Source organism: Leuciscus leuciscus (genome assembly GCF_965113295.1).
Source record: "Leuciscus leuciscus genome assembly, chromosome: 9".
Classification (NCBI taxonomy): domain Eukaryota; kingdom Metazoa; phylum Chordata; class Actinopteri; order Cypriniformes; family Leuciscidae; genus Leuciscus; species Leuciscus leuciscus.
In genome coordinates, this window is record NC_138733.1 from 12,222,740 (window position 1) to 12,238,883 (window position 16,144).

Here is a 16,144-nt window from a genome sequence, read left to right on the forward strand (position 1 = left end):
AGCAGAAACAGAAGTGAAGTCCCGTCTCTTACCCTGCACAAAACGCAGTTCATTACAGGCACGGAAGATCGCACCGTCCTTTTTCTTATTCGGAAACCTGTGGACTCAGTGTCCTGACAGGCCATAATTCACAATCATTTACCACGACGATGATTAATTGAAATACAATAAGCACCGAAAACACACTGAATCATGACCGCTCCAACTGAATACCAACCTACTCCGCACTGAGCGAACGCAGAGCCGGCAAACGACGCCCTCGGGTGACGTCATTTGACGCGATGGTGAAAAAAAAGCGTTTTTTCAACACGGTCATGGAAACTGTCACGTTTTCTATTAAATTTGTGCCCTTATGTCTTGCAAAACAATTTTTAATCCTGCATTTACTTTTCATATGGTATTTTCACACAAAGTTATATTCATTTTGAAAAAAGAAAAAAACCTGCAACATGCCCTTAAGGTTAAATCTTGCTAACCACTCTTACAAAAAAAAAAATGGGGTAAGCACACTTACATTCTCATTTTAAGAGGTGTTAAATATGGTTTGATTTGTTTACATTAGTTAATGTATTAGGCTAACTAACATGAACCATGAGCAATACATTTGTTACTGTATTTATTAATCTTTGTTAATCTTAGTTGAACAAACAATGAACAGCTGTATTTTTATTATGTTACTTCACACATTAGGCTAACTAATGTTAACAAATACAACTTTTGATTTAAATAATGTAGGCTACTAGTAAATGGTGAAATTAACATTAATAAAGATTAATAAATGCTGTAGAAGTGCAGTTTATTAATAGTTAATGTTAACTAATGTAGCTAGAGTTTAATAATGGAACCTTATTGTAAAGTGTTACCGATTTGTTATACACCGATTCAGTGTTGGACAGATCAGTTGTTTTAACCATTCATTAAATAGAATTGGTTCAAATTAGTCATTAGTTCGCGAATCGGACGTGTAATTAGTGGACTTGTGCGCGTTGTGTGATCCTGGCAGTTAGGACATGGCACAAGATTTGTCAACACAGAAAACATTTCATCATTGAATAGGTTTTGTTTTGTTTATTGAAAGTGTTTTTTATGTCAGCTGAATGGGCGGAACGCTTTTCAGAGAAGATAAGGCAACGTAAAAAAGCAGAATTCACATCCTGCGGTAATTCAGAAAAAAAAATATCCGAATGCTCCATGTGAAACTTAAGTCTTCCAATCTTTTACCATCATGTAAATCCATCAATTCTCAATTGATTTTGATTAATATGTGCGAGGGAGCGAGAGAGAGAGAGCAAGACTCAACACCACGCGCGTGCGACCGGGCCTCTCTGCTCGTTCTTTCAGTAATATGCACCCTATCGCAAGCGCAGCAGTCACCTACATCACTCTACGATCAAATAAGGCTTTGGCGAGACAAAAATTTGCTTGTGAGAGAGTGACAGAGAGATGGAGGGAGAGCAGGGAAAGGAAATGCAGCTGAATGAATACGCTGCGTGTTTTACAGATGGTACTCAACCAGAATGCCTATTACCGCTGCGCCAGCCACCGCGGCGAAACTACCGCGGTAAAAAAAAAACAAGTCGCATTTCAAAGTCATTCGCGAAATGACCGCCAGGTGGCGCAAAGGGATATTGTGCAAAACAGCAGCAATTGCTGCATTTTTTTTTTCAATTGCCTTAAGTGGGGTTAATGTCAATTTACAGTAAGGATGAAATACTACAACTATGGTAAACAGAATAGGACGTTTTTATAAGGCCAGAAAAATAGAATAACAAATAAAAAATAGAGACGATAACAAAACCTATATTTCATATTGTAGGCCTAGACGTTGGTGGGCGACAAGCCTATTCCCCGGGAAGCAGTGCGATAAAACACACACACACACAAAAAAAAAAACACACAAAAAAATGTAATACCAAAAATAACAAACAAAAGTAAATTATGTGTAATGAAGCTGATTATTCAACGCTATCTCACGACCAATTCGTACGAATTCGTACGAATGATAAAAAGTTGGCTAATTCGTACGACCTCACTCGTAGAATTTGTCTAAACCCACGTGATGGGTAGGTTTAGGGGCGGGGTCAGGGGTAGGTCATTCGTATGAATTCATATGAATTGGCCAATTCGTAAAATATGTACGATTTTGCAAAAATCTTACTAATTCGTACGAGTCAGGTCGTATGAATTCGTACGAATAAGCCACTTTGTAGAATTTTTACGTTTTCCCGTGAGATCGGGTTGGATTATTTGTACTCTATTCTATTTTTATATTAGCCTAATAATGCATTTTATAGCCTATTATTGATGCAGAGAGATTTGTCTAGTTCTAAAACTCACCATAGTTACACCATCATTTTTTGCTTATATTTATAAAATAAAATTACCATGCATTTCCATTTTACACTAAGGAACAAATATTATGCAATGACTTTACATCTGTAGCCTATAATAATTCCAATTGTAATTTCAAAAGCAGTTCTGTTATATTGCTACTTCACCAATAAACCATATAAAATATATAAAATAAAGATATGCAACAGGCGCGTTTAAACAACAAACAATAAAATCAGAACCAGTATTCTGTTACGTTCATGGTTCCAGTGGCCGTAATGCATGCACGGCTTTTCAAAATGTCACAAAGCGGTTTGAGATTGTTTTGAATGAAATATTGAAGTTTATAATTAAGTGTTTTGGCACACCACGACGAGTGGCGCTATGCATTGTTCTAAAGCCAGGTTTTATTCTGGCATGTTGAAGTGTTCGTCAAACGCGGCTGCGCGTTCATTTGGATTTATTTTACTCTTAACGGCTAAAATAACTTAATAGGCTACTCTGTCATTTTTCGGTCATACAGATAAGAGTAGAGTATAGCCTACATCGTTCAAAACTGTAAACTTTTATTCATATTAGGCTAACGACAAGTTTGTCTGTCGTCTCTGTCTCCGGGAACTGCGCGTCACAAAAATGAACTGAAAGCCACTTGCCTCAGTCACGATACGAAATTAATCGGCTGTCTAAGCCTGATTATGAAATCCATATGAAACCGAGAGGTACAGAGGATCTACTCAAACATGTTTAGCTATCATGTGAGCGCTTCCCAATGAGGAAAGGACAAGGAAAGGGTGAAAATCTCGCTCTAATTAAATCTAGGCTAAATCGCCCTGAATTAAATTGTAAAAACAGATCAAATAAATGTATGTCAATGTTGCGATATTGTTTCATTTAAGTTCATAATTATTCTATAAATGTTATTTAGTTTAACAGCAGCACGAAGCACTGTGGTTCGAGATTTATTTGAATAAAAAAAAAAAAATTAAAAAACTTTATTCACAAATCGCACCCTGGTTGTAAGGATTCAAAGATCACTGTGGAATTTAATATTGAGTTGAACATTTTGTTCATGACAACAAATGAACACGCGTTTGAAGATTGTATTTAGTTTTGCTTGGAAAAAGCTGGCCCAAACTGAAGTTAGTAATAAACATATGACAGACATATTACTACATAGCCTAAATTATTTAATTTCTTCATTATCAACACTTTAATAGCCTATTGCTAATGTCTAGAATAGCGATTTAAGTGTGAATTGCAAACTCTTTGTTTTGCAGTCTCAAACTAGCCTGTGGGGGGTTTGGAGAAGGCATAGTTGCTTTATCGTGGGGGTGCAGGACAAGAGGTGTTAATGTTCCGTCTTTCATATGGAGAGTGTCGGATAGCCAGCCTGATGAGCAGGCAAAGGCAAAATTATTTTAAGGATAAATCTCAAAATCTACAAAAGTCCATATGTAGGCCCTATATCTTATTAAACTACAAATATTGTAGTTTTATTTATTGTATTTAAAGGTTTTCCACACACAATTTCAATTTAGCAGATACAGAGCTCTTTAATTCGCGATCAACCTCGTTTTATAGGTGAATTCAGCAAGGCATGCTGTGTCTTTGAAGCAACAAAGACTATTTTTCTTACAGTTTTTTCTTTCGTGATTTGTGTGGATGACACGCAGTGGCATATACAGTATTATCAGCTGTATGGCGTGTTTTTACCCTGAAATGTTTAATTTCGAGAGAGACCCGGCGCGCGCAGTGAGGGAGAAAAAAGAAACTTACTAAAAAGAGATCCAGCGCGAGAGAGAGGCAAAGAAAAACGTCTGTTCATAATTTATGTTGCTTTGAAATATTTTCGTTTTGTACCGTTTTATTTTTTTTACTTATAGCTGCAATTTCGTTGGCAATAGTTACACATGTAAAATGTCGCAAGAATAAGCTTTGTTTCTTATTTTGCATCGCAAAGGGAATAAATTCTAAACTTGATGCAACCCTGTTTTAAATAAATAAACTGTCCCGACACTTTATTTATACCTTGAAATATTCGATGGGGATTCAAACTTAATTAATTTAGTGTTCTCTTACATTTTCATTTTTTTTTTTATATTGAAAGCAATACTGTAGGATTGAAAGTCTTCTCTTTTTTTCAATCTGTTTTGAAAAATGTCTTCCGTTGCTATGGCCGGGTATCTGTCAGTCATCTCAATTTCGTGAATGATTCACAAAACAATAATTTAGCAGATTAAAGACGACCTTCATATCTTCATTTTCTGGTGCGATCGGAGCCCTGACAATCTTCCTTCATAAGTTTTTTCGTCTGTGAGGCTCTACTGGAATGTAGAAAATGTATGTTGTAGTGTAGCCTACAATCGATAATTAAACAAAACGTTTGACTTTAATAAACAGTTACATATTTAAGCATCAAGAATGGTAAAACGTACACACTGTCGGCTACACTGAGATTCGATCTCGGATCGCTTGAAGCTCCGCGAGGCTCATGTTGTTGCATTTACCACTATCGTCTGAATCCTGTTAAGATAACATGTCTTATGGTCGTACAAAGCCTCATTGATGTAGCCTAATATTTTTCTATTGCAATGTTTTATGTTGAAAATGTTTTCATTATTAAATTGATTCAATTCAATTTCAGTAATTTCAGTATTGTGATTATGAATTCGTTAAATGTTTCATTTGAATTGATCTGCTACCAGCTTTCAATCGCTCTCAATGAGCCGCGGCGCGGCGGCAGATTACCCAATAGAGAGAATAAACTGACACTTTGCAAAGTCTGTGATTGTAGCGCCTCTTAGCGGTAAGAGGTTGCAAATACACACCCGCAATTTACCGCCGCGGGAACGGGATTCTGGTTGAGTACCATCTGTAAATGGCGTAAAAAATAAATAAAAATTATAACGAAACGCAATATGTGGTGGCCGGTGTTGATTCTGTGGCGCACCGCCACAAATTAGTCTATGTGTGGGAAACACTGCTTCTAGATAATTTAACACACAGATGCCCTGGAGCCTTAAGGGGGCCAGAGCTGCATCCATGCACTTGGAGAACGTTGGTTGAGCCAAAGCTAGCCCAAATGGAAGGACCCGATACTGGTACGCCTTTCCCCCAAAGGCGAACTGGAGGAACTTCCTGTGCCGCGGAATGACCTGGATGTGGAAATAGGCATCCTACAGGTCCACGGTGACGAACCAGTCCCCTGCACCAGGATAGTTTTTAACGTCAGCATCTTGAACTTCCCTTTGGAGACCCCTGTCCTTCTTCGGGACGAGTAAGTAGCGGCTGAAGAAGCCGCGGTCCAAGTCAGAAGGAGGAACCTCCTCTATCGCTCCCTTCAGGAGGAGGGACATTACTTCTTGCTGCTTCTTACTTCTTTGTGATAGTGGGGTGAACCCCATCGAAGAAAGAAGGGTTGCGGCAGAACTGGAGAGTGTATCCGAATTGGATTGTGCGGAGAACCCAGCGCGACACACCTGGCAGAAGTCTACACGCTGCTAGGTGGTGAGACAAGGGCTGCGCAGGAAAGGGCCCTGGGAGGGGGCCCCACTACCAGACTCCCTGTGTAACTGCCAGCGAAGGGTGGTGGGCACAGAGCTAAAACAGCTGGAGGAGGGCCTGAGGCGTCCTCTGACTGTGAAGATTGGCCCGCAGGGGTCACTGAGGAGGTCTCTCTCATTCCGGGGTCTAGCATAGAGGCTGGAGCATTTGACACGTGGAGAAAACCAGATGCGTCTCCTTCCATGGGTGAAACAGCTCGAGCGAGAAGATGTACTGGAGCGTCTACATCCAGATGGTTTTGGTGGGTGTTGACTCTGTATCCCCAAGCGCGCATGGAGGGGGTATAACAGATTTTGATCCATAGAGCATCTCAAGGGAAAACAGATACGCCTCAGCGGTCTGTCCCTCCCTTCTGAGATGTGGGAAGCTCTCCGTTTCCTGACACGTGGATCAGGAATGCCCCTGTGAAGACTTCGGGACTTCCAGGAAGAAGGAGAAAGGTGAGTGGCCAACGTGTCCACAACCACTGGAATGCACGTGTAGCCCTGCTCCACAGAACCAACCAGGTTGAAGTCAGCGGCCGTAGCATTAGTCAGCCGAGCGGAGAAAGGCTGCTTTCAGGGCCTAGAAATTTCACAGTGAAGATTGCTGAAAAATGGTAGCTTTCTCCTAAAGGGCCACGAAGTGGATTGACCACTTAGAAAACGCTCATCAAGCTTGGAGGACTGAGAATCCCGAGTCTTGTCTGGCCACTCAATGTTAAGTTTCTCAGTAGCACGTAGTAACACATCCATGAGCTCAGTGTAGGCTTCCTGCTCAGCTCAGCTACCGTTCGGACGCTCTTGCTTACTGCTCCGCGCTTTGCTCTATCGCTTTTATATTTTATCTTCTATATTTTTATATTTTAGCTCCTTTTATCACCTAATTTTAACTTCAGCAAATCAGCACAGTGCTCAAACGACAAAGTTTGGATTACCACAAAAACGCAGAATTCTTCTACCAGACCAGCTTACATTCCGGGGAAAGGAAAACACAACTGCCTACAAGGATAAGAGAGAAAATGCCTCTTCTGGAATCTACTTGCTGCACTAACTGCCACAGACTTTTACAAAGGATTGCAGTTCTTGAAACAAAGTTATTTACGGGACCACCAAACCAGACGGAACACACAATAGAGCTTCGTCATGGACACCCTCAGCATATAGCCGGTGAGTCCCATGAAACTAGTGCTCCTCGACAGGTAGAGAAACAAGCCGATCGACTTACAAATCGATGGCACAAACAGGGAGCGAGACCCAAAGGCACTCGAGACATCAGATTGTCACGAGCCCCACATATTGCCGCAGTAGCATCCTCTACCCCAGATACAGCTCTGACAAGGATGGCAAACACTGGTCTCCCACCAACACCTATACATCTTGAGAACAGATTTAAAGTACTAATGAATGTAAATGAGGAATCCCCAAACGTGATGAATGTGATCGAACACAGACTGTATCAGCCAGTAGCTAACACTGATGCTAACTGGCGCTCAAGGTCGAGCAGACAGCGGCACTCAGCTCAGAGCACAGCCGAGCCCAGGACTCAGAAACATTAGCAGCAGGGATACAACTACATGCTGCCTTCCAAAAGCAACAACTTCTGATATAAACAGGGAACTTCAGAACATTCTGATGAAACATAAGACTGCAAATCGACTCATAATTCATGTGGGGAAGAATGATATTCATAAAGAGCAGTCAGAACTCCTTAAGAAGGATTTCAACGAACTTTTTGAAACACTTAAAAGACTGAAAGTTCAAACATTCATCAGTGGACCACTCCCAGCAAGAGGAACAAACAGGTTTTCTCGGCTGCTTGGGATTAATACATGGCTGCAAAAAACCTGCAATATAAAAGGAGTAAACTTCATTGACAACTTCAATCTTTTCTGGAGTCAGAGACAACTATTTCATCGGGATGGCCATCACCCAAACAAACTTGGTTCAAGAGTGTTAAAGGACAATATCGACTTCTCCCTCAATCATCCTTCTGCAGTGTGTGTCAATCTGAACGACACACACACACCTGGAAACAGTATGAATGAACACGGGACTTCACTTCAGCAACAAGATGGACATGCGGTTGACATATCACACAAGGACAATGATAACACCACTGAGCCACAACAACCTCTGCTCACGGACACAATCTCAGCTGAGCCATGCCCACAGAGCTCACCACAGACAGACATATTAGAACTGCTCCAAGATTCAGCACCCAAGGACGACTTCCTGGAAAACAGCCAGGGAAGCCAGGACAGCATATCACAGCCTCCTATAACACCTGAGCAACAGCCCCTTTCACCAGATACTTTCTCACTCTCGCCAGCGACTCCACTCCTGTGCTTCTCACAGAAAATGGAAGAATTAGTGCATGCTGGAACCAGACTATCCCACTCTTTTGCTGCAAGCCCCCAGATACCAACCAAAAATCGTCAGGCACCTCAAACACCGAAGCCTGCGCGCCGAGCTCGCCCGCCCCCTCCTCCTGTGAGAGCTCTTCGGCCTCTTCGGCCAAAACGCCAGGGCCCACACCCTCCTCCATCTGCTCGAGGTGAACCAAAAACAACTGATACCAGCTCTCAGTGATGTGTTTTGGGTTCCTGTTATGATAACAGTAACTTTCTCAAATGTTTACAGAACAAGCGGGAACCCAGTGTGCCTGTATCTTTCTCTATTGCTGTTCTATTACAAGATAGAAAGTCTAAGGCCTTCAATAGCCGTACAGCAAACCCAACTAATCTGGTGCCTATTACATGTCAAACTAAGATTGCTGTGGGGACAAAAAGTAAGACTGTTAAGTTAGCACTTTTAAACATTCGCTCACTTAAAAATAAATCACTTCTAGTCAACGACTTAATAACCACAAACAACCTGGACTTTATGTTTCTAAATGAAACCTGGCTAGAATACAGCTGCAGTGCAACAATCCTCAATGAAACAGCCCCTCCTAACTTTACTTTTATGAGTGTCTGCAGAGCTGTTAAGAGAGGTGGGGGTCTAGCTGCTCTTTTTAAAGATATCTATCAATGTAAGCAAATATCATTTGGGAATTACCCGTCTTTCGAATATCTGGGTACTGTGTTAAAAGGTGCTCCTCGCATTTTACTTATCATTATTTACAGGCCTCCAAAATATTCTCCAGCCTTTGCTGAGGACTTTACAGAACTGTTATCAACAATTACCTCAGAGTTTGACTGTTTTGCCATTGCTGGAGATTTTAACATTCACATAGATAATGCAGAAAACAATATGGCAAAAGAAATCAAAACTGTTTTAAAAACTTTTGATCTGACTCAGCATGTACATGGACCCACACACAATCATGGACACACTCTAGATTTACTTATCAGTAAGGGTCTAAACATTTCATCGATTTTTATTAAGGATGTAGCACTGTCTGATCATTTCTGTATTTTCTTTGATATATTGATCTCTCCTGCCACTGAAGCTAAATCTGTGTCTGTCAAGAAGAGATGCTTAAATGAGAACACTAGTGTACTATTTATGAAGGCTATATCCTTAACACCAAGCATATCTGCTGACTCTGTTGATTTTCTCCTTGATTCTTTTAACTCAAAAGTTAAAAATATAATTGATGATATTGCTCCTGTTAAAGTCAGGAAGAAGAGTGGCAGACAAAAAGCACCTTGGAGAAACTCAACAGCAGTGCAACATATGAAAAGACAATGCAGAAAAGCAGAGCGCATGTGGCGGAAGACAAAACTTGTAGTCCATTATAACATCTACAAAGACAGCCTGCATGCTTTCAATATGGAACTAGGCAAAGCTAGACAGACTTTCTTCTCAAATATTATAAACAGCAATTTAAACAACACACGCACTCTTTTTGCTACTGTAGAGAGACTGACAAACCCCCCAAGCCAGATTCCCAGTGAAATGCTCTCAAACAGCAAGTGCAGTGAGTTTGCTTCTTTCTTCTCTGAGAAAATCAATAATATCAGAAAGGTGATCAGCACATCCTTGAGTTGCACTGAGGTCAGACAGATCAGACCACCTGAGAAAGTAGTTACTATGTCTGACTTCAAAGAAATTGATGGCAAAATTTTGGAAGAAACCGTACAACACCTTAAAACATCAACATGCGCCCTTGACACACTTCCCACATCTTTCTTCAAAATTGTGCTAAACAGTTTAGAAGCAGATCTTCTAGAAGTGGTAAATGCCTCACTTCTCTCTGGGAGTTTTCCAAACTCCCTGAAAACTGCAGTTGTCAAGCCCCTCCTGAAAAAGAGCAATCTGGATAAGACCATATTAAGCAACTATAGACCGATCTCAAATCTTCCTTTCATAGGCAAGATCATTGAAAAAGTTGTCTTCAATCAGCTGAACAAATTCTTAAGCTCGAATGGATACTTTGATAATTTTCAATCTGGTTTCCGACCGCACCACAGCACAGAGACAGCGCTCATAAAGATAATAAACGATATTCGCTTAAATACTGATTCAGGCAAATTATCAGTGCTGGTACTACTCGACCTCAGTGCTGCATTTGACACTGTCGATCACAACATACTTCTTGACAGGCTGGAAAACTGGGTGGGGCTTTCTGGGATAGTCCTAAAATGGTTCAGGTCATACTTAGATGAGAGAGGTTATTATGTGAGTATAGGAGACCATAAGTCTGAGTGGACATCCATGACATGCGGAGTCCCTCAAGGCTCAATTCTTGCGCCACTCCTGTTCAACCTGTATATGCTCCCAATGAGCCAAATAATGAGAAATAACCAAATTGCTTACCACAGCTATGCAGACGACACACAGCTGTACTTAGCCCTATCGCCTAACGATTACAGCCCCATTGACTCCCTGTGCCGATGCATTGACGAAGTCAACAGTTGGATGTGTCAAAACTTTCTTCAATTAAACAAAGACAAAACTGAAGTTATTGCGTTTGGAAACAAAGATGAAGTTCTCAAAGTGAACGCATACCTTCACTCTAGGGGTAAAACAACTAAACATCAAGTCAGGAATCTTGGTGTGACACTAGAGTCAGACCTTAGTTTCAGTAGTCATGTCAAAGCAATAACTAAATCAGCATACTATCATCTGAAAAATATTGCAAGAATTAGATGCTTTGTTTCCAGACAAGACTTAGAGAAACTTGTGCATGCTTTCATCACCAGCAGGGTGGATTATTGTAATGGACTCCTCACTGGCCTTCCCAAAAAGACCATAAGACAGTTGCAGCTCATACAGAACGCTGCCGCCAGGATTCTGAGCAGAACCAGAAAATATGAACATATCACACCAGTCCTCAGGTCTTTACACTGGCTCCCAGTTAGATTTAGGATTGATTTCAAAGTATTATTACTGGTATATAAATCATTCAATGGCCTAGGACCTCAATACATTGCAGATATGCTCACTGAATATAAACCCAACAGATCACTCAGATCATTAGGATCATATCAGCTAGAAATACCAAGGGTTCACTCTAAGCATGGTGAGTCTGCTTTTAGCTATTATGCCAGCCGCAGCTGGAACCAGCTTCCAGAAGAGATCAGATGTGCTCCTACAGTGGTCACATTCAAATCCAGACTCAAAACACTTCTGTTTAGCTGTGCATTTACTGAATGAGCACTGTGCCGCTGTTCGTCCGACTGTTTGTACTGTACTGTATTTTACTCTATTTTTCTAAACTGTTTTAATTATTCTTATTTCTTTTAATTATTTTAATTTCTCCTATGTCAGCAGGGCATTTAGCCCGAAACTGTAAATGCCCACTCAGAAGGTGATAATGTGAAAGTGATTAATGTGGGTTTGAAAGTAGAACAGTATTTAAATGACGATATTAAAGTTTTCGTCTGAGAAAGAATGTGAACGCAGTGCTAAAGTGCTAAAGAAAGTGAAAAGAACGTGTGAGTAAATGAGGGAGAAAAGAAAGTTAAAGGAAAGTTGATAGATGGAAGTCGTAAGAAGATTGAAGGTTAAAAGAAGGTTGAAAGATTTAAGTCTTAAGGGAATCCTTTGAAAGAAAGATCTATAATAAATATTCTTTTTTATTTTTTAAAAGTACTGTATTTTATTTTATTTTTCTAAACTGTTTTAATTATTCTTATTTCTTTTCATTATTTTAATTTCTTCTATGTAAAGCACTTTGAATTGCCATTGTGTATGAAATGTGCTATATAAATAAACTTGCCTTGCCTTGCCTAGGCCGCAGAAGGCCGCACTTCCTGGCCGCTGGGAGGGAGAGCGTCGGCCGCGGCCCTGAAATCCTCAGAATCAGGCGCCGTGGTGAATAATATATATATATATCCAATCCAAAGGATACGGCATGGCGTGTCTCTGGACTGGGGCATAAATAATCATGGAGAAACTCCACCGGAGAATCAGCGCAGCACGTGCGCTCGGTGAGAGAGAGTGAGAATGGGAATAGCAGGCCTGTTCGCACTCTAATGCCTCGAGTTCGACGTCAAATCCCCAGGCCTTTGCCGCATCATTGACGAGAGTGCCGGGGGAGAGCGGACGGATCTTTATCAAAGCAAGCAAGCCTCACGCAGAGAGTTTTAAGCCTAAAATTCTCACAGGACTTGCAGCTAAATGCGCCAAAAATAGCCTCGCGAGCATGTGATAAGTCGAGACATTTCACACACTTACAGTGCGAAGTCCTGGAATGGATAATACAGGGAGATAAAGGAAAAGAGGAGGTGTTAACATTCAGAATTCGTCTTATGATACTTTATTGTCACTGATGGGTAAACACAACTCTTCATAAGATGTTGTGGAGTGATGGAAACAGATAAACACATTATTATGACAGTAATGTTTTTTTTTGTCAGCTGAAAAGATTGAACCCTAATTTTGGAATATTGGAAGTGTCATTTGCTACTTTTAATTAAGTTTTTCATGTGTATCTTTTTATTTTTGGTTTAAAATATTTTGGAGGAGGATGATGTTTTTTCCTTAGTTTTCTAGTAGATCAAATGAAAATGTCATTCTAAGCATGGAACAAATAATTGATTTTGGAGTTGACTTGGATGTACTGACTGTTTTCAAATGGCTTTTTCTAAAGCAAAGATAAAACTTTTTTTTTTATATCCTGTATTAATTGAATCTGGACTTTTTTTGCAATTTGTTAACTGCATTTAATGAAGTAATTACGATGACAAATGTTTTTTTTGTGGTTTTCTTCGATTAAAAAAAGTTGATTAAATTCATCTCTCACAAAAAAGTCACTAAATAACATATTGTTACAGATATAAATAACTACAATTCACGGTTGTTGTAAACTGTCATTAATTGAAACATTTTATATTAGACGCATAAAAAGAGATAAGACACGAAGCACAAATCAATATGTTTGATGGATCATGATCTAAGTTTGTACTTTCTCTTTAATAATGGATTCACTGCTAATGAATATTGGATTAACTGATCTGATCTGAACTGAGAGAGTGAAGAGTGTGTCATTGTTCTCTACAGGTTGAATTATTGTGGCGTCACAGATGAAGGTTGTGCTGCTCTGACTTCAGCTCTGATATCAAAGCCCTCACACCTGAGAGAACTGAATATGTCTGGGAATAAACTAGGAGATTCAGTGATACTTCTCTCTGCTGTACTGGAATATCCTCACTGTAAACTGGAGATACTGAGGTAAGATCATCTCTCTGATAGTCACATACTGTATATCTTTGTCCTCAGTAACAACTACATTGAAGTTGTTGTTACTATGTAACATCTTATTGTCTGAAGGTAAAAGTCTTACTTCGATCAGATAGGAAAACAAAAGATTTAACCTGAGTGTCCAGATAACATTAATGTGTAAATAGTGAGAATAAACACACTGGTTTGTGGGAGCATCAGAGTTTCAGCCTTTTTTTTTTTAAATCATTCAGCAGTTTCCTTTTCTTATAATATCCCTGGCAAAGCATTATTTAAGGAAATTGATGAAAGTTGATGAAAGTGGAATACAAAAACCAAAGAACATAAATTTGGAGAAAAAAGGATGTGAACCTATGAAATAGAACACTGTGTTGTGGGAGAAAGAATGGGATAGTCAGATTTTTTTCTTCTCATAAGAGTGTTTTAGTACATCAGTGGGCATTTTATTCAACTATTTGTGAAGGAAGTCCTGGAATGGATAATACAGGGAGATAAAGGAAAAGAGGAGGTGTTAACATTCAGAATTTGTCTTATATTACTTTATTGTCACTGATGGTTAAACACAACTCTTCATAAGATGTTGTGGAGTGATGGAAACAGATAAACACATTATTACGACAGTAATGTTTTTTTTTTTTTTTTGTCAGCTGAAAAGATTGAAGCCTAATTTTGGAATATTGTAAGTGTCATTTGCTACTTTTAAGTTTTTCATGTGTATGTTTTTATTTTTGGTTGTAAATATTTTGAAGGAGGAGGAGGATGATGTTTTTTCCTTAGTTTTCTAGTAGATCAAATGTAAATGTCATTCTAAGCATGGAACAAATAATTGATTTTGGAGTTGACTTGGATGTACTGACTGTTTTCAAATGGCTTTTTCTAAAGCAAAGATAAAACTTTTTTTTTTTATCCTGTATTAATTGAATCTGGACTTTTTTTTGCAATTTGTTGACTGCATTTAATGAAGTAATTAAGATGACAAATGTTTTTTTGTGTTTTTCTTTGATAAAAAAAGTTGATTAAATTCATCTCTCACAAACAAGTCACTAAATAACATATTGTTACAGATATAAATAACTACAATTCACGGTTGTTGTAAACTGTCATTAATTGAAACATTTTATATTAGACGCATAAAAAGAAATAAGACACAAAGCACAAATCAATATGTTTGATGGATCATGATCTAAGTTTGTACTTTCTCTTTAATAATGGATTCACTGCTAATGAATATTGGATTAACTTATCTGATCTGAACTGAGAGAGTGAAGAGTGTGTCATTGTTCTCTACAGGTTGAATTATTGTGGCGTCACAGATGAAGGTTGTGCTTCTCTGGCTTCAGCTCTGATATCAAAGCCCTCACACCTGAGAGAACTGAATATGTCTGGGAATAAACTAGGAGATTCAGTGATACTTCTCTCTGCTGTACTGGAATATCCTCACTGTAAACTGGAGATACTGAGGTAAGATCATCTCTCTGATAGTCACATACTGTATATCTTTGTCCTCAGTAACAACTACATTGAAGTTGTTGTTACTATGTAACATCTTATTGTCTGAAGGTAAAAGTCTTACTTAGATCAGATAGGAAAACAAAAAGATTTAACCTGAGTTTCCAGATAACATTAATGTGTAAATAGTGAGAAACACACTGGTTTGCGGGAGCATCAGAGTTTCAGCCTTTTTTTTTTTTTTTTTATCATTCAGCAGTTTCCTTTTCTTCTAATATCCCAGGCAAAGCATTATTTAAGGAAATTGATGAAAGTTGATGAAAGTGGAATACAAAAACCAAAGAACATAAATATGGAGGAAAAAGGATGTGATCCGAAGCAAAAGAAGCTAACATGATCTTAATGCATGTTTAGGCTGTAGTTCTTACATTAAGACTTTGAATATCTCTATTGAGTTCATCACATTTCTATTCAGTTTATAAGCTGTAAGAAGGGACTAAACATGACACAATTATGTGTTTGATCACAAGAGTTTATAAATTATGCGTAATGGGGTTGTTCAAACAGCACCATTGAGCATCATCATGCATAAATCTCATTCTATCAGCAGCAGTATGTGGCAATGCTTGTCATTTATATCTCCTCTCCTGCTCTGAGACCAGAGTGAACTACAGACAACAAACTACAGACATTTGAACTACAATTTAAACTGTCATTGTTCTCTACAGGTTGAGTTATTGTGGCATCACAGATGAAGGTTGTGCTGCTCTGGCTTCAGCTCTGATATCAAACCCTTCACACCTGAGAGTACTGGATCTGACTGGGAATAAACTAGGACAATCAGGAGTGAAGTTGCTCTCTGATCTGAAGGATGATCCACATTATCAACTGGAGGAACTATACTATACTGTGAGTATATTTATTTAAAGGGGGGGGGGGGGGGGGGGTCTATTCTTTTGAACTATGTATGTCATCAGATTTAAACTATTACAGGATAGGATCTTACTGTATACATATAAGACTCAATTTTATTAAAATATACGGTGCCTATAAGCATATTTTATATAAGGATATTTTGAGTTGTTTGAGTTGTTTTGGATTCGCTATATAACGAGCTGCTTGATCATAATGTAAATTATCATAATGTACATCTCAGAAAGCATCTTAAAAGTCACTGAAGGAAGATATGG

At 39.0% G+C, this 16,144-nt stretch overlaps 1 protein-coding gene across 1 annotated transcript in view; it reads left to right on the plus strand.

The window, feature by feature from the left end:
* Nucleotides 1–16,144, plus strand: part of LOC309507059 (uncharacterized protein) — a 275,228-nt gene that overhangs the window by 124,785 nt on the left and 134,299 nt on the right. Inside the window, exons 20-21 of the mRNA XM_082181150.1 lie at nucleotides 13,326–13,496; nucleotides 14,796–14,966. Of these exons, the coding sequence (XP_082037276.1) occupies nucleotides 13,326–13,496; nucleotides 14,796–14,966 (342 nt within the window). The remainder of the gene's footprint in view (nucleotides 1–13,325; nucleotides 13,497–14,795; nucleotides 14,967–16,144) is intronic.